General features: G+C 37.2%; 1 protein-coding gene across 3 annotated transcripts in view; it reads right to left on the bottom strand.

Annotated features, from left to right (window-relative positions):
• The window catches only part of MKLN1 (muskelin 1), a 379,442-nt gene that overhangs the window by 118,495 nt on the left and 238,151 nt on the right, over positions 1-22,796 (bottom strand). For all 3 annotated transcript variants that reach the window (XM_078439319.2, XM_060633171.3, XM_060633170.3), the window contains 2 exons: positions 8,201-8,343; positions 6,638-6,726 (listed from right to left, as the gene is read on the bottom strand). In XM_078439319.2, coding sequence (XP_078295445.1) covers positions 6,638-6,726; positions 8,201-8,343 — 232 coding nt within the window. The remainder of the gene's footprint in view (positions 1-6,637; positions 6,727-8,200; positions 8,344-22,796) is intronic.

The following is a 22,796-nucleotide window of genomic DNA, read 5'->3' as shown; positions in this document are numbered from 1 at the left end:
CTATTTAAGAAAATACACAGTTTTACTTAAGAAATGAAAAAACGAAATGACATACTACGTTCCTAAATGGAAAAACTCAATGTTGTAAACATCTCAGTTCCCCCCAATTATAAATTTAATGTAATCTCAATCAAAGTCTCAATGGTACATATCCATTTTATTCTTTAAAGATTATAAATAATTTCTGCGTGGGGCTCGAACTCACACCCCCAAGAGTCGCATGCTCCACTGACTGAGCCAGCCAGACATCCAATATTCATTTATCTCTTGTCATGTAATTGAACAAATTGGTTTTTAAAAAATGAGTAACACAAGAATATCGAAAAGAAAGTAAACATTCTAAAAATACATAGTAATTATAAGTTTGATATTAGTGGGGGAAAAGGAAGATAAATTACTGAAGGAGAAAAGTATATCCAAAAATCTCAAGATTCAGAGGAATTTACCTACCATAGGATGAAGGTAACATTTCACTTCAGTAATGACAGAACAAAGTAAAGGTTTTAAACATATGATCCACTGTCTCTTAGGGACCCCTGCAACCTTTTCAGGATGTACCAAGTGGTCAAAACCATTGTTTATAATAAGACTAAGATTTTATCATTATTTATGATTACATTTTTAACTGTACTGACATTTGCACTCTTGGTGAAAAGACAATGGTGAGTATAACTTCCGACACATCAGCAGTGCCATGAAAAGCAGTAGCATGAAAATGTGTTAGTTTTCTTGATACAGTAGAGACTGCACTGTATTCCTCACCATCATATACTTGCAGTTAAAAAAAGTAAAATACAGGGGCACCAAGGTGGCTCAGGAGCTAAGGTATACTAACTACATCGGTTAAGTGCTTGACTTCAGCTCAGGTCATGATCTCACAGTCCATGGGTTCGAGCCCCACATTTGGCTTTGTGCTGATAGCTCAGAGCCTGGAGCCTGCTTTGGATTCTGTGTCTCCCTCTCTCTCTTCCCCTTCTCCGCTTGTGCTCCCTCTCTCTCAAAAATAAACATTAAAAAAAAAATGTTTAAAAAGAAAAGCATGGGGTGGGGGGGCCTGGATGGCTCAGTCAGTTAAGTGTCTGACTTTGGCTCAGGTCATGATCTCACGTTCGTGGGTTTGAGCCCTGTGTCGGGCTCTGTGCTGAACGTTTGCTCAGAGCCTGGAGCCTGCTTTGGATTCTCTGTCTCCTTCGCTCTCTGCCCCTCCACCGCTTGCACTCTGTCTCACTGCCTCTCAAAAACAAGTAAATGCAATAAAAAAAATTTTTAAAGGAAAGAAAAGTACAGGGTCACCTGGGTGGCTCAGGCTCAGTCGGCTGAGCATCCGACTCTTGATTTCGTCTCAGGTCATGATCCCAGGGTTGTGAGATCAAGCCCCGCACTGGACTCCATGCTGAGTGTGGAGCCTGCTTAAGATTCTCTCCCTTTGCCTCTCTTCCCTGCTCACTCTCTCTCCCTCCCTCTTTATTTTTTAAAATAAAACAATTTTTAAAGGACAATTCATTTAAGAATGTCTTTGATGACACAATAAAAATTTTTAATAAATTCCTAACATTAAGGACAAATCTTTTTAATATTCTGTGTGACAAAATGGCAAGTACACATAAAGCACTTCCACTGTATACCAAAGCATGGCGGTTACCTCAAACAAAAGAACCCGTACAGCTGTTTGAGTTATGAGCTATAATTGTCATTTGTCCCCACCACCACCACCAATAGGATACAATTTCCTCTTAAAAGAAAAAGTTATAGGCAATCTATGATTATTGAGTTTGGGGTATATGCCAGATATTTATCAATCATTTCAAAGAAAACAACTGACAATATTTGTTGCCAAGGATAAAGTTCAAGCTTTCAAGGAAAAATGAGAATTTCAGAAAATTGGTATCTAAGGTTGTGGATTTAACTACTTTTAGGCAATTTCTGATGAGACTGATGGTGATATATTAATGACCATGATTTTTTTAATATTACAGAATGAAATGTTTCCACATTTGGGAAATCTGCATAACTCAGTAAACTGTATTTCTAAATGAACAATGAATGATGTTACAAAACCATGCCTGGATAAAAGACTAACTCAAAGTGTAAGATAAGCCAATGGGTTTTAATGTAACACTAATATGGTTCAGAATGAATAATGTAACTATTCAGAAACTAACACTTGTCAAGTTTTAAGTATCAAAACAGAATAGCCATCATATTTGACATCAAACCTATTGATTTCCAAGTCCACTGCTCTCTTTTAGCACATCATGCTCAATGAGGAGCTACGTCAGATGACTTCCTATCTGTGTGAGTGAAGACACACAAAGGCAGTAGCCACCAGTTATTAGGATATATGACTGACTATTAGGATGTTTAATATGGCTTTCAGTTTACATGTGCAAATGACAAAAATGTCAAAAAGTTTTATACCACTGAATACTAAATTATCATCATTGTTTTGGTGTTCATTCCTTTATGTAGCAGTACCATTTAAAAAGTAAAAAATTGATCTATTACATCACAGCAATAACCATTAAGTAGTAGGAGTCAAAATAAAATAGGATTCTAAACCCAAGGTCAAAAGAACATATAGTCTCTAAGTATAACCAGACATTAGTTAGTAATTTGAAGTTCCAGGTCCAAGTTCAATAAGATTAGGAGGAAAAAAAATATCTTAATATATCTTACTCAAGTCCCAATAAAATGTTCACTTTATTAAAGACCTTTCAGCAATTGTGTTTTAGTGAGATTTTGTCTATATACTGGATGACCCAACAGAAATATTTCTAGACTAATATTAGTTATAATGCTTAAAACCTTTCAAAGAACAAGAAAATCATATATTAAAGATGAATGAAGAGTATAATTTTTTAACAAATTGAAGGGATCTATACAGAATAAGCAGAGTAATGTACACTCACTTCAAATTTTACAAATGATTTTTATAGCATTAATAATTGTAATAATACATAATAGACATACTACACATTATATTTCTGAAATCTAGGGGGCTTGGGTGGCTCGGTGAGCGTCCAACTTCAGGTCATGATCTTGCGATCTATGGGTTTGAGCCCCATGTTGGGCTCTGTGTTGACAGCTCAGAGCCTGAAGCCTGCTTCGGATTCTGTGTCTCCCTCTCTGCCCTTCCCCTGCTCGCGCGCTGTCTCCCTCTCCTCAAAAATAAATATTTTTTAAAAAGTTAAAAAAAAAAAAGAAAAAGAAATCTAAATGTGATCTGCAGCTTGAAGCACATGTTCTTTGCTCCCCAATGAAAGATGCCTTTGCTCCCACCTCAAATAAAGATTAGAAACTGCTAATACACATCCTAAGGCTAAGAGTTTGCATCCTAGGGCTCAACCATCAGTTTTCCTCATGGCACAATCAGACATGGATATGATCAGGATCAGTGCTTCCCAACCTTCTTCATAATGACATGCACAGACAGTGATAATGTTTATGGCAAACAAGGATAAGAGCCTGCAGGCTCTTGTTACTCTAGGATCAAGGGGGGGAGGGGGGGGTTCAACACCTCAGCACAATGAAATGCATCTGTGACACATTCAGTGTGCTTTAGCAGTATCCCTTAGGAAGCTCTTATCTAGATGGCTAAAACAGCTGTTAGAAGATGACAGTAATTTTAAAGTTCTGAAAGATCATCTTAAAAGTTCAAGACTAACCACTCTGAAATGCATCTATTCTCTTATAGAATTAATAAGTATACAAAACATCTAGCACAGTAACTGGCATGCAGTAAGTGCTCAATAAATGTCAGCTATTATTATTATAAGCTATTACTACTATATTAATTTTCCTCGTAATAGTACACTTCTTAAAATGTCACCTTTCCACATGCTTTCATAAAGGGCCACCATCAGGGCACTCATACCCGTCCCAGACTTAGTATTCATTCTAGACTTCTAAATACTTTTGAGGATCCAGAATGCAGGCCCAATCCAGCCAGAGCTGAAGCTTCTCCCTGAAGCCCCCACAACTATCCAGGCTGCAAAAATCCAAAAAATCCACAGAAATCCAAGTCATTCTAACAATTTATGCCAAGCAGGCAAACAAATATCTGCTAAATCACCACCAAAAGACAGCTACACATCACAAGTGCTTTTTCAGAATGACCTTTTAAGAAAACAGTTATAAACTAAAAATACTAACCTAATAGTTTCACATTTACCTTATTTTCAAACAAAACATATCAAGAGAATGTTGAAAAGACTAGAAAGCAAACACACAGCTGACCATTACTAACATCTTTTAAAAGAAAAGAAATATGAAGTTATCTAAATATTAATATCCTAAATATCATGAGTTAGTAAGTGCCTATAATCACTTGAAAAGCTCAAGTTAACATTTGCCTGAAAACCATGAAACTAACCCAGGGTTAAGTAAAAGGCATCATTATACTCTGTAATTAAAGGCTGACAAAAAAGGCTGGAAAGAAGTCCAATTTCTTGTCTTCGGGCAGTTGAATGTCTAACTCATCAAGAAGAGACCTCTGTTCTACAAATTTTTAAGAAACTATGCAACTTCCCTAAATAGATATTTATTCACACTTCTTCTAATGACAAATACTAGAAGACTGAGAGCTATAGAAGCAGTAGCAGAACATATTTTCCTTAAATGTAAACCAAAGACTGTAGGTATCACGCAAAAAAAGCACAAATAAAGCACATAAAAAAAAGAAATTTCATTTTGTATGACGAAGCAAAATAGAAGCTGAAGAAGTACTTTATAGGAAAATATAAGATATTTCACTACTTGTATATCTGAAACACGTAACTATCCAAGGGCTGTAGGAGCCAGCAGTCCACAAACTGAGGAAACCAGTACTTGGTTAAAAAAAAAAGAAAAAAGGACCAAGAGTTAAACATAGTAAAAAAATTTGCTTCTTCATAAATTCTCACAGGAAAACAGGAAATAGGTTTTTATTTACAATTATTCATTATAATAACAGAAACTATAGTTATAAAAGAAAGTAGCACAGTGGATAGCCCAAATATCTTTTTTAATTAAAAAAAATTTTTTTAATGTTTATTATTTTTGAGAGAGAGAGAGCGCACACATGAGCAGGGAGGGGCAGAGAGAGAGAGAGAGAGAGAGACAGAATGTGAAGCAGGCTCCAGGCTCTAAGCTGCCAGCACAGAGCCCGATGAGGGGTTCAAACTCGTGAACTGCAAGATCATGACCTGAGCCAAAGTCAGACGCTTCACTGACTGAGCCACTCAGGGGCCCCTGGATAGCCCAAATATTCTAAGAACAGCTTTCCCTGTAGAGTAATCTTTATTAAGACCTTAATATATTCCTTTTGCCCAATAGAACTATTTGATTCAATGAAATGAACAGGCCACCTCTTGATAGGTTGGCAATGACAATGAGGTACACTACTTGTTCCAAAAGAGGAATTTTTCTCTCTCAAATCAAAACATGGGATTCTAGCTTTTATTACTATTATTCTCTGAAGGATCTAATTCACTCTAATTTTAAGATAATATTGTCATAGTTATGCAACATAGATACAAATTAAAATTGTCAAGTCCTCAACTTTTCTACCTTTGAAATAATAAATCCTAAAGAAAAGCAAAATAACCCTAAAATTAATAATTTTAAGGAAGCATTACAAATACTGTCTTAAGCTAAATAAATACATGCCTTAGGTAGTATTTTTTAAACATTACAATGCACCATATTAGTGGGCCATAAAATTAGTTTAATGAGGAAAAAAAAGACAAAAAACAGAAGAGGAGGGGCTCCTGGGTGTCTCAGTCAGTTAAGCGTTAACTCTTGGTTAACTTTTGGTTAACTCTTGGTTTTGGCTTAGGTCATAATCTCACGGCTCCTGACTTTGAGCCCCACATCAGGCTCTGTGCTGACAGTGCAGAGCCTGCTTGAGATTCTCTGTCTCCCTCTCCCTCTGCCCCTCCCCAACTAACACTGTCTCTTTCTTAAAATAAATAAAGTTAAAAAAAAAAAAGCAGAATAGGAAATAGCCATAATATATTGCCTTAAGGGATTCATCAGTATTTAGTTTTAGAATATTATAGCTTTACAACTTGATGAATCCTCTATGAAACAATCAAAGCTGAAACAAGTCACTTATCTCATTAAACCTTTTTTCTTTTAAGTTTATTTATTTATTTTGAGGGGCGGGGGGAGGGACAGAGAGAGAATCCCAAGCAGGCTCCACAACGTCAGCACGGAGCCTGAAGGGGGGCTCAAGTCCACAAACCCTGAGATCATGAACTGAGCCGAAATCAAGAGTTAGACGCTTAACCGACTGAGCCACCCAGGTGCCCCTCTCATTAAACCTTCTAAGAAAACTTTCAAATGAAAAAATATTTGGAAAAGGTCCCACTTGAAATAATTGTCATTTAGTTATAGATGTATAAAGTAAGGATCAGAAAACTTTTTCTGCAAAAGGCCAAGCAATAAACATTTTGTCTCTTGCAACTATTCAACTATGCCTTTGTTGCGCAAAAGCAAGATACAGACTTATATAACCAGTGAATAACAAGTGTGGCAGTGTTCTCAAAATGTTTTAAAAAACAGGAGTCCTGAAGGATTCAGCTCAGCCCACAGGCTGTAGTTTGCTGACTGATGGTATGAAGAATTTATTTCTATTTCAGAATGCTGAAAACCTTACCTATTTTAATGAAACGACAAGGGAACATCTGTTCATCAATTTTATGCTTCAAGGTGAATGTTTCTTTGTTATAATCATTCTTTAAGCCACTGTGAATAAAAATAAGGTTATCAAATCTGACTTTATAATTTAACACACTAAAACAAATTCAGATCTTAAGGTTAAACAAAATACATGACCAAGACAATGTAAAGTAGTAGTTGAACATGAGAATAAAACTTGTACATCACATCAACTGCATTGTAACTGTGTTCTCTCAGTTACATAAAGGTTGATGAAAAATGTTCAGTGTTAATTAAAGGATGTGGCTACAGTGCAGGGAAATGTGTGATAGGACCTAGTATTCTTAGTGTGTAACTGAAAATGACATAAAATATGTAAGCAGTAAGAAAAAAATTAAAAATAATCACACTCACATCTGTCAACTTAGAGCCAAATATTAGAAAATTCTGATTAAGATCCCAATAATGTTCCTTTTATAGCTCAACAAATTTTCAAAGACAACCTTACTCCATTAGTTTAATAGCATCCACTTCACCTTAAATAAAAATAAATCCATATCACCTAATATAAACAACTAGGATTGAAACACAAGTATTTATGGGAAAGTCACTTACCTTCAGGTTGCCTTATGTCCTAAAACACTTTCATGACTTAAATCAAATGCAGTATAGACGTAATATTTACTCATATAAAATGCTGTGCTGATGGGACATACTATATCATAAATACATTCTAAAACAATATGGCTTTATTTGCCCACTCTACTGGCTATCTGATTTTTCATGATCTATGGGGCAAATTAATACTTTCATTCATCGTGGTCTATGTTGTGAAAACTCATATTTACTGAGCTCCTTCCAAGTGGCAGGTACTGTGCTAGTCTTATACCTTTTCTCTTTCTAGTCTCTAATTTTTACTAAATGACCAAAATATTATTTCTGGATTAGGGCAATTGATCTTAATGTTTTGGATAGAGTCTATAATTTTTATAGCAAAGATTTTTATTAACGCTGAAAATACTACTGAGGTCATTTACAGTTCAAAAATAAGACTGAAAAATAAGCAGGAAAAAAGAAACCCAAATTTTATTCTTTCTTTTTTAGTAACAATATTTAGTAGTGGCTGTTGGTTAAAAAAAAAAAAAAAAAAAAAAGCTAACTCAAGCCACAATATTAAAATAAGGCACTAGAAATACAATAGTAGAAATATTCTTTTCTCCCTTGAAAGAAAAAATCAAACCATACAGATTTAGCCACAAAGAGACAAAACTAAGACGACAACTTGTTTAAAAGACAACTCTTGGGGCGCCTGGGTGGCGCAGTCGGTTAAGCGTCCGACTTCAGCCAGGTCACGATCTCGCAGTCTGTGAGTTCGAGCCCCGCGTCAGGCTCTGGGCTGATGGCTCGGAGCCTGGAGCCTGTTTCCGATTCTGTGTCTCCCTCTCTCTCTGCCCCTCCCCCGTTCATGCTCTGTCTCTCTCTGTCCTAAAAATAAATAAAAAACGTTGAAAAAAAAAAAAAATTAAAACACAACTCTTTCTTCCCCATAATCATAACTCACCTGGACAACAACTCTGTCATATTTTCTTCATTCATTCCACCGAAGACTTTAAATTTCTTCAAATTGCAGACATGAGTTTTCTCATATTTTCCAAATGTGATGTTCTGGACTATAGCAGGCCTTTCAAGTTTCAGAATCAAGTACTAAAAAAAATAAAAACAAAAAAACTAAGCAAGTTATATCCTCCTTTGTTTAGAACAGTTAGACAACTTTAGAAGTGAAACCTTTGGACAGTTAGCAGAAGAATGTGTAAGACCCGTCCCATCCATCCTGTACTGATAGACTGTGTTTTTAAAGCTAAAGAAGAGAATTCTTTTTTTTTTTTAATGTTTATTTATTTTTGAGACAGAGGGAGACAGAGCATGAACGGGGGAGGGTCAGAGAAAGGGAGACACAGAATCTGAAACAGGCTCCAGGCTCTGAGCTGTCAGCACAGAGCCGGACGTGGAGCTCGAACTCACGGACCGCGAGATCGTGACCTGAGCCGAAGTCGGACGCTTAACCGACCGAGCCACCCAGGCGCCCCTAAAGAAGAGAATTCAACAGCCCTGTAGAGGCTACCATACCACCACCACTTTCTCCCAGCAAACTACATCACCCTGAACACTGTAGATGAAGGGGGGAGAAAACGACTAGTAAGCTAACTTCTAATCAAGGCATGCCATTCAGTAAAAGATATACAGACTAAGAATCACCAAATAAAACAAGATTAGATTGCAAAAGCAGCAATCACATTTTCTCATCAACTATATTCTGAGTGGTAAAATGTTAAGCCTAAAAACAAACTTAGGGGTACCTGGGTGGCTCAGTCAGTTAAGCGTCAGACTTCGGCTCAGGTCATGATCTTTGGGTTTGTGAGTCTGAGCCCTGTGTCAGGCTCTGTGCTGACGGCTCAGAGCCTGGAGCCTGCTTCAGATTCGGTGTCTCCCTCTCTCTCTGCCCCTCCCACGCTCTGTCTCTGTCTCTCAATAATAAATAAACGTTAAAAAAAATAAAATAAATTAAATTAAAAAATAAACTTAAGAGATTTACTAACCACCCCTGCCAATTTTTAAAAATTAAAAAACCTGGACCTACTGTAGATATGTCTAATGTAGCTCAAGATTTCCTGTTATACACTAAATAAAATGGAGTCAATTAGGGAATACATTTTACATTATGTAGATTGTTTCATTTATAAAAATCAAGAAGGAAACTACTACTGGTTGAGTATATGGAGAAAGAAATGTTCAGGAAAATGATCCAGATGGTTTTTTCAGTGGCTTCATGCTAATAATGGGTAATACAGGTGACAAATGTAGAAGAGCAAAATTGGTCGTTGGTCCTACTTCCTACCATGCACAGAAAATGAACTCAGAATGGATCAAAACCGATCCAAAATCAGTCCTTTAGAATCAAAGATCTAAATGGAAGAGCTAAAACTATAAAGTTCTTAGATGCAAATAGAGGTAAATATGAGATTCTGGATTTGGCAGTGATTTCTTAGATATGATATCAAAAGCACAAGCAACAAAATATAAAATAAAGTGCCCTTCGTTAAAATTAAAACTTTTGTGCATCAAAGGATACTACCAATGAAGTGAAAATATAACCTACTGAATGGGAGATACTCCTCCATTGCTTATCTGTTCTCTAGCACACAGTTAGTTGTATCCTTAAGAAACTTTGAATTAACAAAAATCATATTACCATACCTATTACTTTGATATGGATAAAAAGAATAGCAATCTTAAGTTTTCTGTGGCAATTTTGATAATTAATTTGAATTGCTACCTAAAATGTGAACAATATATAAACAGTTGTTACGGTGTAGTGGTTAAAGCCTTGACTTCGCAGTCAGTGAATCAGTAGAGAGGCTTTTAACTTGAAATAACAGAAGGTCTTATTATAGTGGGTTCAAACAAATCAAATCCCTCCTTCCCCTCTCCCCCAAAACTAGAGTTAGACAGCTTCTGGTGAAAGTTGAGTGGCTCACAATTGGCTGACTCTGAGATGCTCTTGATTTGTTTTTAAAATTTATTTAAATCAAAGTTAATGAACATAGTGCAATAATGGTTTCAGGTGTAGAATTTAGTGATTCATCATTTACATATAACACCCAGTGCTCATCCCATCAAGTTCCCTCTGTGGTACCCATCACCCATTTATCCCATCCCCCACCCACCTTCCCTGCAGCAACCCTTAGTTGATTTTTTTGTTCATGATTGCACAGTGGTTGTTTCAGTTTCAGATAGCAAAGAGGTAGCTTTTTTTTTTTTTTTTTTTTTTTTTAAAGCAAAACTGTAACCCCACAGTAAACTTCTGCTTACATCTCAGAATTTTGTCATGTATCTACCTTTGGGAGGAAGGTGGCTAGGAAAAACTGGGTTGAAAATGGTGGTTGGGTCAGCCAACCAACAATATCATCCAGACTGATTTTTAAAGTCACATCTGTCCGTGATTAGTGTTGTAATGATGGTTAAGTTAATTAGCCTTTCTAAGCCAAAATTTCCTCATCTTTAAGATAAGGATAAAGAGGATACTTATTATTATTATTATTAAGATACTACTTCTATTTCTCTTATTCCTACTAAAATGAGAATGCATGTAAAAATCTGAGCAATGTGCCAGACAAGGGAGTTTAGTGCTCACAAAATGTTAACTCTGATTTTATCATCATCATTATCATCATAATCTTTCACGTCAACATCAGCTTCATTCTTTTGTGGAGGTAAAATTGACAATACATAAAATTGATCATTTTAAAATGTGCATGTTAGTGGCATTTAGTACATTCACAGTATTGTGCAACTATTCTATCTATCTAGTTCCAAGGTATTTTTATCACTCCATAAGGACGCCTGATAGTGTCTCCTGTTTCTCTTAACCCAGCTCCTGGCAATTACTAATCTGCTTTCTGCCTTTGTGAATTTACCTGTCCTGGATATTTTGTATAAATGGAATCCTATAATACATAACCTCCTATATCTGACTTCTTTCCCTTAGCACGTTTTTGAGGTTCATCCATGTTGTAGCATGTAACAGTACTCCATTCCTTTTTATGACTGAAGAGTATTCCATTTTATAGAAAGGCTTCATTTTGTTAATCCATTTATCAGTTGAGGGGCATTTAGGGTTGTTTCTATTTTGGCCATTGTGAGTAATACTGCTCTGAACATATGTGTACAAGTGTTTGGATACGTTTTCTCATTTCTTTGGAGTATACACGTAGGAGTAGACCTTCTGGGTCGTATAGTAATTCTGTGTTTAACTTTTTGAGGAACTGCCAAACTATGTTCTGTATCATCTGCACCATTTTCATTTCCACCAGCAATGTCTGAGAGAGTTCCCTTTTCTCTATGTCCTCACCAACCATCATTATTTTCTGGGGTTTTTTTTTTTTGTTTTTGGTTTTGTTTTTTAATTATAGACATCTTAGTGTGGTGTGAAGTTGTATTTCTTTGTGGTTTGAATTTGCATTTCCCTGATGATTAGTGATACATCTTTCTATGTGCCTGTTGGTCTTTTATCTTCCTTGGGAAAAAGGCTGTTGAGGTCCTTTGCCATTTTCAAATTGGGTTGTCTTTTTTGTTGTTGAGTTGTAAGAATTCTTTATATTTCTGGATACTAACCCTTATTTGCAAATAATTTATTATTTGCAAATATTTTCTCCCATTCAGTAGGTTATATTTTCACTTTATTGATAGTATCCTTTGATGCACAAAAGTTTTAATTTTAACGAAGGGCAATTTATTTTAGATTTTGTTGCTTGTGCTTTTGATATATCATATCTAAGAAATCACTGCCAAATCCAGAATCTCATATTTACCTCTATTTGCATCTAAGAACTTTATAGTTTTAGCTCTTCCATTTAGATCTTTGATTCTAAAGGACTGATTTTGGATCGGTTTTGATCCATTCTGAGTTCATTTTCTGTGCATGGTAGGAAGTAGGACCAACCACCAATTTTACTCTTCTACATTTGTCACCTGTATTACCCATTATTAGCATGAAGCCACTGCAAAAACCATCTGAATCATTTTCCTGAACACTTCTTTCTCCATATACTCAACCAGTAGTAGTTTCCTTCTTGATTTTTATAAATGAAACAATCTACGTAATGTAAAATGTGCTCCCTAATTAACTGACCCCATCTTTCTCATTAACCCACACTCCCTCTCATTCCTGTCTCCTCCTTTCTCTAGTCATCCTTTAAAGTCTCAGTTTAGATGTCAGCCTCCCCTGACAGCTGGTTAGGTACAATGTTGTAACTAATATTAAAAATGAGTTTTTATACATCTGTTGTGCACCATCCATCACTCCATATATGATACCCCGAAATCCAGCAGGAAGTTGTTACATATATATAATTTTATTAATAACCAAATCGAATTTTTGTTATTAAAAAGTTATGTAAATAGGGGTCCCTGGGTGGCTCAGTCGGTTAAGCTCCCAACTCTTGATTTCTGCTCAGGTCATGATCTCACAGTCATGGGATCGGGCCCTGCACTGGGCTCTGCATTGAGCATGGAGCCTGCTTAGGATTCTCTAACACCTTCCATGCTTGCTTGCTCCTCCACCCCACCCCCAAAAGTTGCTTAAGGAAAATTTAAACTCTCTAATCGGAAGCAAACCATAATAATTTGATAGAAACCCTTCTTAGGTAAAAATTTTAATGTTTGGGGCACCTGGCTGCCTCAGTCAGGACAGCATGCAACTCTTAATCTCAGAGTTGTGATTTCAAGCCCCACGTTAGGTATGGAGACAATTAAAAACAAAACAAAACAAAACAAAAAACTGAAGCAACCTAAATGCTCTGGGAAATTAGTTAAGCTTAATAAAATATTTTTTGAAATTTTAATTTTCAATCACATTTGGCTTTATTCATAATGAAATAATAATTCCCATTTTCCAACTCTTGAATATAAATGCTGAGTAGTGCTACTACTAAACAATGTTGTCCTATAGTTAAATAGGTTTTCATTAGTTTTAATTTGGAGAAATAACTGCTGTAGATATAGCAATACAAACTAAAAAAAATTTTAAAAATTGAAGTTCATTAAGAACAAACATTTTAGAAAAACTACTTTAGAACCTATTAGAGGGGGCAAGAGGGGGCTGCCCCAAGATGGGCCACTATGGCATAAAGATTATTTCAAGTTAAAAGTAATCAAAACCTGGGGTGCCTGGATGGCTCAGTCAGTTAAGCCATCTGACTCTTGATCTGGATTCTGGTCATGATCTCAGAGTTTGTAAGACAGAGCCCTGTGTCAGGCTCTGCGCTGATAGCTCAGGGCCTGCTTGGGATTCTGTCTCTCCCTCTCTCTCCCCCTCCCTGCTTGCTCTCTTTCTCTCTCAAAATAAATAAACTTTTAAAAAAAGTAATCAAAACCCAGCAGATACAGGAAAGGCTCTCTATCTCCCCCTCACCTGCCAAAATTTACATTGGAAAGGAGCACCTGTACCAGGAAGAGAGAGCTATTAACAGAAACTCTCCTTTACCTAAGGAATTTATCTGCATAACAGGACAATCTTGTTCTTCCAAACGTCTCTTTTTCTAAGGTCTCCCCATTATATCCTCAGGCCCTACCCCTCGCCTCAGCTCATATAAGCTTCCTGTTGCCTGTCTTTGGAATTTCATGTCTGTGTGGATGCCCCACATGTATACCTATTAAATTTTATTTTCTCCTGTTAATCTGTCTCATGGCAATTTGATTCTAAGTCCAGTTAGAAGAACCACAGGGCAGAGGAAGGTCTTCCTCCCTGATACTATATATCAACCTTTGAATTGTGAGTATATAAATATTAATACATTAATTTTATAATAAAACATAATGTACCACAATCTCTTTTCCAAAAGGGGAGGGCACACCAAAAATTCAGCCACAGAATTAAGCAAGCAATGAAAAAAAAATTTTAATGTTTAAAACTTGTTCACAATTTCAAACTTAAGAGATTTTTTCAATGTGAGAAAGGTGATTTTAAAAATCATTTTTAATCAGGGGCACCTGGGTGGCTCAGTCAGCTAGGCGTCCGACTTTGGCTCTGGTCATGACCTCATAGTTTGTGAGTTCAAGCCCCACACTGGGCTCTGTGCTGTCAGTTCAGAGCCTGCTTCAGATCCTCTGTCTCCCTCTCTCTCTGCCCCTCTCCTGCCTATTCTCTCCTCTCTCTCTCAAAACGAAACATCTAAAAAAATGATTAAAAAAATAAAGAAGAATTGCTGAATCAAATATTTGTGTACATCTAACATACTTATATTTTTATTTCTAAGAGGCAGAGCCCTACGAAGAACTGAGTAAGACAAATGTACTCTCCATATCGAGAGCCTTTGCCAGATTATATTTCAAAGACTGTAATTATTCAGATTTTCAATTTCAGATTTTCAAATGTATAGGTACCCTTCTTCTCAAATTCCTGCAACAATGAGTGTTATCATTCTTTGAATTATCTCTATAGACATTTTAAATAATCTATTAGCTAAAAAAGAAAAACACTATAAAACTTGATATGACATGAAAAGGAAATATCTGAAGGTACAGAATACCAGAGTGAACAGAAGCAACCTCTGGGGGAAGTGCATGCTCGCTGACGAAGGGCAGCCAGTAAGCTGTAAAGCAGGTCCTAGCTCCAAAGCTTTTAGCGTGCAGCTAAGTGCACTCTTAGAGCAGACACAGCAGCAGTCAGAAAGTAAAGAAACCAGGAAAGTAAAGTTGGGGACCCATGAAAGTTGAAGAAAGTGGCATTTCAAGGTTCTCCAGAAAAACAAAACAGAAACAGGAGGCTGAGAAATCCCATAATATGTGATCTGCAAGCTGGAGAACCAGGTAAGGGAATCCCTCCAACCCCAGGCAAACCTTGGGATAACTGCAGTCCTGGCCTACACCTTGAGTGGAGCCTTGAGCCAGAACCACCCAGCAACGTCACTCTCAGATTCCTGACCCTGAGTAACAGTGTGAAATAATAAATGCTTGTTTCTAACTGCTAAGTTTGGGGTAACTTATTACACAGCAATAGATAATACAGCATCCAAGGCCAAAATAAATATTAACAGTTCCATTTATTAAGTAAAGTCCAAACAGCTTAATAAGTGTTTATGTACTGACAACTTAGTAGCCATTTGAAAAACAGACATAAATTAATACAAAAATATTTGTATTTCATTCCTAGATAAATACAAGTACCTACTAATGTGCTTTGTGTGCCTGCTGGACAGCACACAACGATGCAAACATTTGAGTTAGACTAGAATCTATCTACCACTCATATTTCCTAAACCACATTGATTTTCTATGTAATAATTGTTTGTTTGTTTGTTTGTTTTATCACAGCAAATGAAATTCTCAGCCAACACAGAATTTTGCCATGGCACCACTGAAAGGGAAATACAGAAATTAGTAAGACAGAATGCTACTTTTCAAAGATCTTACTTACAATCTAATGAAGAAAATACACACTAACAACTAACCACAACACAAAGTAGAATGAAAGGATTTGAAAAATTTGAAAAAAGAAAAAAAGGATTTGACATTAACTAGTAATAGAGTAATACTTCCATTTACCCATCACCTTCAGAAAATGAGGCTTCCAAATAATACAAAATATAAAATTTGGAAATCTAGAAATAAAACACTTTTTGGATAACCCTAAAACCTTATTTTTATTGACGAAGAAATACAATCCTAGAGACATGAACTCTCTGACTTCAAATTACATAGAGTCAATGGTAGATTACTTACAACAATATGAGATAGAGACCGAAGGGATATAAAACATAGTTAAGGGGTGCCTGGGTGGCTCAGCTAGTTAAGCGTCTCTTTAAAAAAAAATTTTTTGGGGCGCCTGGGTGGCTCAGTCGGTTAAGCGTCCGACTTCAGCTCAGGTCATGACCTCATGGTGCGTGAGTTCGAGCCCCGCATCAGGCTCTGTGCTGACAGCTCAGAGCCTGGAGCCCGTTTCAGATTCTGTGTCTCCCTCTCTCTCTGCCCCTCCCCTGTTCATGCTCTGTCTCTCTCTGTCTCAAAAATAAATAAACATTAAAAAAATTAAAAAAAAAAAAATTTTTTTTTTTTTTTTTTTACCATTTATTCAGTTTTGAGAGACAGAGCGTGAGTGGGACAGGGGCAGTGAGAAAGGGAGACACAGAATCTGAAGCAGGCTCTGAGCTGTCAGCACAGAGCCTGACGCAGGGCTCGAACTCACAAACTGAGATCATGACCTGAGCCGAGTAGGAAGCTTAATCGACAGAGCCACCCAGGCACCCCCACGTCTGACTCTTATTCTCAGCTCAGGTCATGATCTCACGATTCACAGGTTAAAGATCTGAGTAGGGCTCAGGGCTCACAGCGCAGACCCTCCTTGGGATATTCATTCTCTCTCTCTCTCTCTCTCTCTCTCTCTCCCTCCCTCCCTCCCCCCTCCTCCTTCACTCACGCGTATGTGTCCACTCTCTCTCTCAAAATAAACATATAAAAAATATTTAAAACATATTTGAGAAATATAAAAGCAGTAATTTCCCCTACCTTTTCTTCCTTGTCAAAAATAACACCCACTCAGAAAAGAAAAGAGAGGCAATATTCATTTTTTGCATTTGGTTACTTGTTAGCAGAAGGCTTAAAAATGTATACATATGATCTTACATTTTTCAAAGTGTTTTCACAAGCAATTTTCATCATCTGGACAACTACCACCAAGTCAAAAGCTACCAAAATCTCTGGCCTGGATTATTGCAATAGCACTTTTTACCTCTGAATATATTATTTAGTGTATTGTCTTTCTCCTCAAGAAATAAGCTCCATGAGAGCAGAAATTTTTGTTGTGTCCTGCTTACACCTCACTGATTTTCCTTAGTGATAAACCCCAAACACCTACAACACAGTCTGACGTATTTATAGCAGCCAATAAATCTGTACCTACTGAATTCAATGAATGAAAGCTACAGACAAAAGGTGAGAAGGTACTGCACGCATAATTCCTGGTCCCTGTTGTACACAAACCTACCTCTCAGATATTCAATCAAAACTAACCTCGTGAAAGTAGTACAGATAGATGTAATTATGTTTCCGGATCAGTTCGTTCTAATTAAAACAGAGATTATCTGGGTGGGCCCACCTAATCGTGTGTCCTTTAACTCTGAGTTTAGAGATCAGAGACAAGAAGTCAGAAATTCAAAGCACAAGAAGGAATCGATGCACCATTGCTCATTTGAAAATGAAGGGGGGCATGTGGTAAGGCATGTGGGCATGGTCTAAGAACTAAGAATAGCTCTTAATTTATAGCCAGCAAGAAAACAAGGACTTCAGTCCTATAACCACAAGAAACTGAATTTTGACAACAAAGCTCACTGTCTTCAGGGCTAGCAGATGAGAACCTAACCAATATCTGGATTTCAGCCTTATGATACTCTAAAGAAAGAATCCCACCTGGGGGATTGTAACCTAGGAAGTGGCTTTAAACTAAATCTGTGATTTGTTATAGAGCAATACCAAAATAATAATAGAGGGACCCACCATAATGAGGACAATGTTAAAATCACAAAACCACATAAAGCTTTAAGATTTAGAGTCAAATTCATTAGAATTAGAATCAAAGTTCCATTCAGGGACACCTGGGTGGCTCAGTTGGTTAAGCTTGGACTCTTGATCTCAGCTCAGGTCATGATCTCACAGTTGGTGAGATTGAGCCCCGCGTAGGGCTCTGTGCTGACAGCATGGAGCCTGCTTGGGATTCTCTCTTCCCCTCTCTCTGGCCCTCCTCAGCTCACACACCCATGCTCGCTCATTTATTTTTATAAATAAATATTTAAAAAACATTTTTAAAAAAAGAATAAAGGGTAAAAAGTTTAATTGGGGTCCTTTCTGGCAAAGCTTCAATGGATAGAGAAATGAGGACAAGAATGAAAACCATTATTATTTATTCCAGTAAGTAAAATTGAGGAAGGTATGCAATATCTACTGAAATATACACTCTAAATATAGATTATTATCTACTTTTCCAATAAAGACCCCTAAATGTTACACTTTTGTTTTTCTTTTTTTACACTTTTGTTTTTCTATTTGTTAGATTTTTCTATCTTTTCCATCACGACACTTTGTCAGTTGTTCTGTTTGTCAGCTTGCTGTTAATGTGCCTATATTTTATAGCTGTGCCTCCATACACAAAGTTGCATCCAGTTGCTGAAAAGTGAAGAAGTAACTAACTAAACAGAGTAACTTTTTAAAAAAAAAATTTTTTTTTAGGTATTTTATTTTATTTCCAATATATGAAATTTATTGTCAAATTGGTTTCCATACAACACCCAGTGCTCATCCCAAAAGGTGCCCTCCTCAATACCCATCACCCACCCTCCCCTCCCTCCCACCCCCCATCAACCCTCAGTTTGTTCTCAGTTTTTAACAGTCTTCTTATGCTTTGGCTCTCTCCCACTCTAACCTCTTTTTTTTTTTTTTTTTTTTCCCTTCCCCTCTCCCATGGGTTTCTGTTAAGTTTCTCAGGATCCACATAAGAGTGAAACCATATGGTATCTGTCTTTCTCTGTATGGCTTATTTCACTTAGCATCACACTCTCCAGTTCCATCCATGTTGCTACAAAGGGCCATATTTCGTTCTTTCTCATTGCCATGTAGTACTCCATTGTGTATATAAACCACAATTTCTTTATCCATTCATCAGTTGATGGACATTTAGGCTCTTTCCATAATTTGGCTATTGTTGAGAGCACTGCTATAAACATTGGGGTACAAGTGCCCCTATGCATCAGTACTCCTGTATCCCTTGGGTAAATTCCTAGCAGTGCTATTGCTGGGTCATAGGGTAGGTCTATTTTTAATTTTCTGAGGAACCTTCACACTGTTTTCCAGAGTGGCTGCACCAGTTTGCATTCCCACCAACAGTGCAAGAGGGTTCCTGTTTCTCCACATCCTCTCCGGCATCTATAATCTCCTGATTTGTTCATTTTGGCCACTCTGACTGCCGTGAGGTGGTATCTGAGTGTGGTTTTGATTTGTATTTCCCTGATGAGGAGCGACGTTGAGCATCTTTTCATGTGCCTGTTGGCCATCCGGATGTCTTCTTTAGAGAAGTGTCTGTTCATGTTTTCTGCCCATTTCTTCACTGAGTTATTTGTTTTCAGGTGTGGAGTTTGGTGAGCTCTTTATAGATTTTGGATACTAGCCCTTTGTCCGATATGTCATTTGCAAATATCTTTTCCCATTCCATTGGTTGCCTTTTAGTTTTGTTGGTTGTTTCCTTTGCTGTGCAGAAGCTTTTTATCTTCATAAGGTCCCAGTAGTTCATTTTTGCTTTTAATTCCCTTGCCTTTGGGGATGTGTCGAGTAAGAAATTGCTACGACTGAGGTCAGAGAGGTCTTTTCCTGCTTTCTCCTCTAGGGTTTTGATGGTTTCCTGTCTCACATTCAGGTCCTTTATCCATTTTGAGTTTATTTCTGTGAATGGTGTGAGAAAGCGGTCTAGTTTCAACCTTCTGCATGTTGCTGTCCAGTTCTCCCAGCACCATTTGTTAAAGAGACTGTCTTTTTTCCATTGGATGTTCTTTCCTGCTTTGTCAAAGATGAGTTGGCCATATGTTTGTGGGTCTAGTTCTGGGGTTTCTATTCTATTCCATTGGTCTATGTGTTTTTGTGCCAATACCATGCTGTCTTGATGATTACAGCTTTGTAGTAGAGGCTAAAGTCTGGGATTGTGATGCCTCCTGTTTTGGTCTTCTTCAAAATTACTTTGGCTATTCGGGGCCTTTTGTGGTTCCATATGAATTTTAGGATTGCTTGTTCTAGTTTCGAGAAGAATGCTGGTGCAATTTTGATTGGGATTGCATTGAATGTGTAGATAGCTTTGGGTGGTATTCACATTTTGACAATATTTATTCTTCCAATCCATGAGTGCAGAATGTTTTTCCATTTCTTTATATCTTCTTCAATTTCCTTCATAAGCTTTCTATAGTTTTTGGCATACATATCTTTTACATCTTTGGTTAGATTTACTCCTAGGTATTTTATGCTTCTTGGTGCAATTGTGAATGGGATCAGTTTCTTTATTTGTCTTTCTGTTGCATCGTTAGTGTATAAGAATGCAACTGATTTCTGTACACTGATTTTGTATCCTGCGACTTTGCTGAATTCATGTATCAGTTCTAGCAGACTTTTGGTGGAGTCTGTCGGATTTTCCACGTATAATATCATGTCATCTGCAAAAAGTGAAAGCTTAACTTCATCCTTGCCAATTTTGATGCCTTTGATTTCCTTCTGTTGCCTGATTGCTGATGCTAGAACTTCCAACACTATGTTAAACAACAGCGGTGAGAGTGGACATCCCTGTCATGTTCCTGATCTCAGGGAAAAAGCTCTCAGTTTTTCCCCATTGAGGATGATGTTAGCTGTGGGCTTTTCATAAATGGCTTTTATGATCTTTAAGTATGTTCCTTCTATCCCGACTTTCTCGAGGGTTTTTATTAAGAAAGTTGCTGAATTTTGTCAAAGGTCTTTTCTGCATCGATTGACAGGATCACATGGTTCTTATCTTTTCTTCTATTAATGTGATGTATCATGTTGATTGATTTGCGAATGTTGAACCAGCCCTGCATCCCAGGAATAAATCCCACTTGATCGTGGTGAATAATTCTTTTTATATGCTGTTGAATTCGATTTGCTAGTATCTTGTTGAGAATTTTTGCATCCATATTCATCAGGGATATTGGCCTGTAGTTCTCTTTTTTTACTGGGTCTCTGTCTGGTTTAGGAATCAAAGTAATACTGGCTTCATAGAATGAGTCTGAAAGTTTTCCTTCCCTTTCTATTTTTTGGAATAGCTTGAGAAGGATAGGTATTATCTCTGCTTTAAACGTCTGGTAGAACTCCCCTGGGAAGCCATCTGGTCCTGGACTCTTATTTGTTGGGAGATTTTTCATGACTGATTCAATTTCTTCGCTGGTTATGGGTCTGTTCAAGCTTTCTATTTCCTCCTGATTGAGTTTTGGAAGCATGTGGGTGTTTAGGAATTTGTCCATTTCTCCCAGGTTGTCCAGTTTGTTGGCATATAATTTTTCATAGTATTCCCTGATAATTGTTTGTATCTCTGAGGGATTGGTTGTAATAATTCCATTTTCATTCATGATTTTATCTGTTTGGGTCATCTCTCTTTTCTTTTTGAGAAGCCTGGCTAGAGGTTTATCAATTTTGTTTATTTTTTCAAAAAACCAACTCTTGGTTTCGTTGATCTGCTCTATAGTTTTTTCAGATTCTATATTGTTTATTTCGGCTCTGACCTTTATTATTTCTCTTCTTCTGCTGGGTTTAGGTTGCCTTTGCTGTTCTGCTTCTATTTCCTTTAGGTGTGCTGTTAGATTTTGTATTTGGGATTTTTCTTGTTTCTTGAGATAGGCCTGGATTGCAATGTATTTTCCTCTCATGACTGCCTTCGCTGCCTCCGAAAGCATTTGGATTGTTGTATTTTCATTTTCGTTTGTTTCCATATATTTTTTAATTTCTTCCCTAATTGCCTGGTTGACCCATCCATTCTTTAGTAGGGTGTTCATTAACCTCCATGCTTTTGGAAGTTTTCCACACTTATTCCTGTGGTTGATTTCAAGCTTCATAGCATTGTGGTCTGAAAGTATGCATGGTATGATTTCAATTCTTGTATACTTATGAAGGGCTGTTTTGTGACCCAGTATGTGATCTATCTTGGAGAATGTTCCATGTGCACTCGAGAAGAAAGTATATTCTGTTGCTTTGGGATGCAGAGTTCTAAATATATCTGTCAAGTCCATCTGATCCAATGTATCATTCAGGGCCCTTGTTTCTTTATTGACCGTGTGTCTAGATGATCTATCCATTTCTGTAAGTGGAGTGTTAAAGTCCCTGCAATTACCACATTCTTATCAATAAGCTTGCTTATGTTTGTGAGTAATTGTTTTATATATTTGGGGGCTCCTGTATTCGGCGCATAGACATTTATACTTGTTAGCTCTTCCTGATGGATAGACCCTGTGATTATTATATAATGCCCTTCTTCATCTCTTGTTACAGCCTTTAATTTAAAGTCTAGTTTGTCTGATATAAGTATGGCTACTCCAGCTTTCTTTTGACTTCCAGTGGTTTGATAAATAGCTCTCCAACCCCTCACTCTGAATCTGAAGGTGTCCTCAGGTCTAAAATGAGTCTCTTGTAGACAGCAAATAGATGGGTCTTGTTTTTTTATGCATTCTGATACCCTATGTCTTTTGGTTGGCGCATTTAGTCCATTTACATTCAGTGTTATTATAGAAAGATATGGGTTTAGAGTCATTGTGATGTCTGTAGGTTTCATGCTTGTAGCGATGTCTCTGGTACTTTGTCTCACAGGATCCCCCTTAGGATCTCTTGTAGGGCTGGTTTAGTGGTGACGAATTCCTTCAGTTTTTGTTTGGGAAGCCCTTTATCTCTCCTTCTATTTAAAAAAAAATTTTTTTTTTTAATGTTTTACTTTTGAGACAGAGACAGAGCATGAACGGGGGAGGGTCAGAGAGAGGGGGAGACACAGAATCGGAAGCAGGCTCCAGGCTCTGAGCCATCAGCCCAGAGCCCGACGCGGGGCTCGAACTCACAGACCGCGAGATCGTGAC

This window comes from Panthera onca, chromosome A2 (assembly GCF_046562875.1).
Source record: "Panthera onca isolate mPanOnc1 chromosome A2, mPanOnc1 haplotype 2, whole genome shotgun sequence".
NCBI classification, from domain to species: Eukaryota; Metazoa; Chordata; class Mammalia; order Carnivora; family Felidae; genus Panthera; species Panthera onca.
The sequence above is the reverse complement of the archived record's forward strand: the minus strand, read 5'-3'. Positions and strand labels throughout refer to the sequence as shown.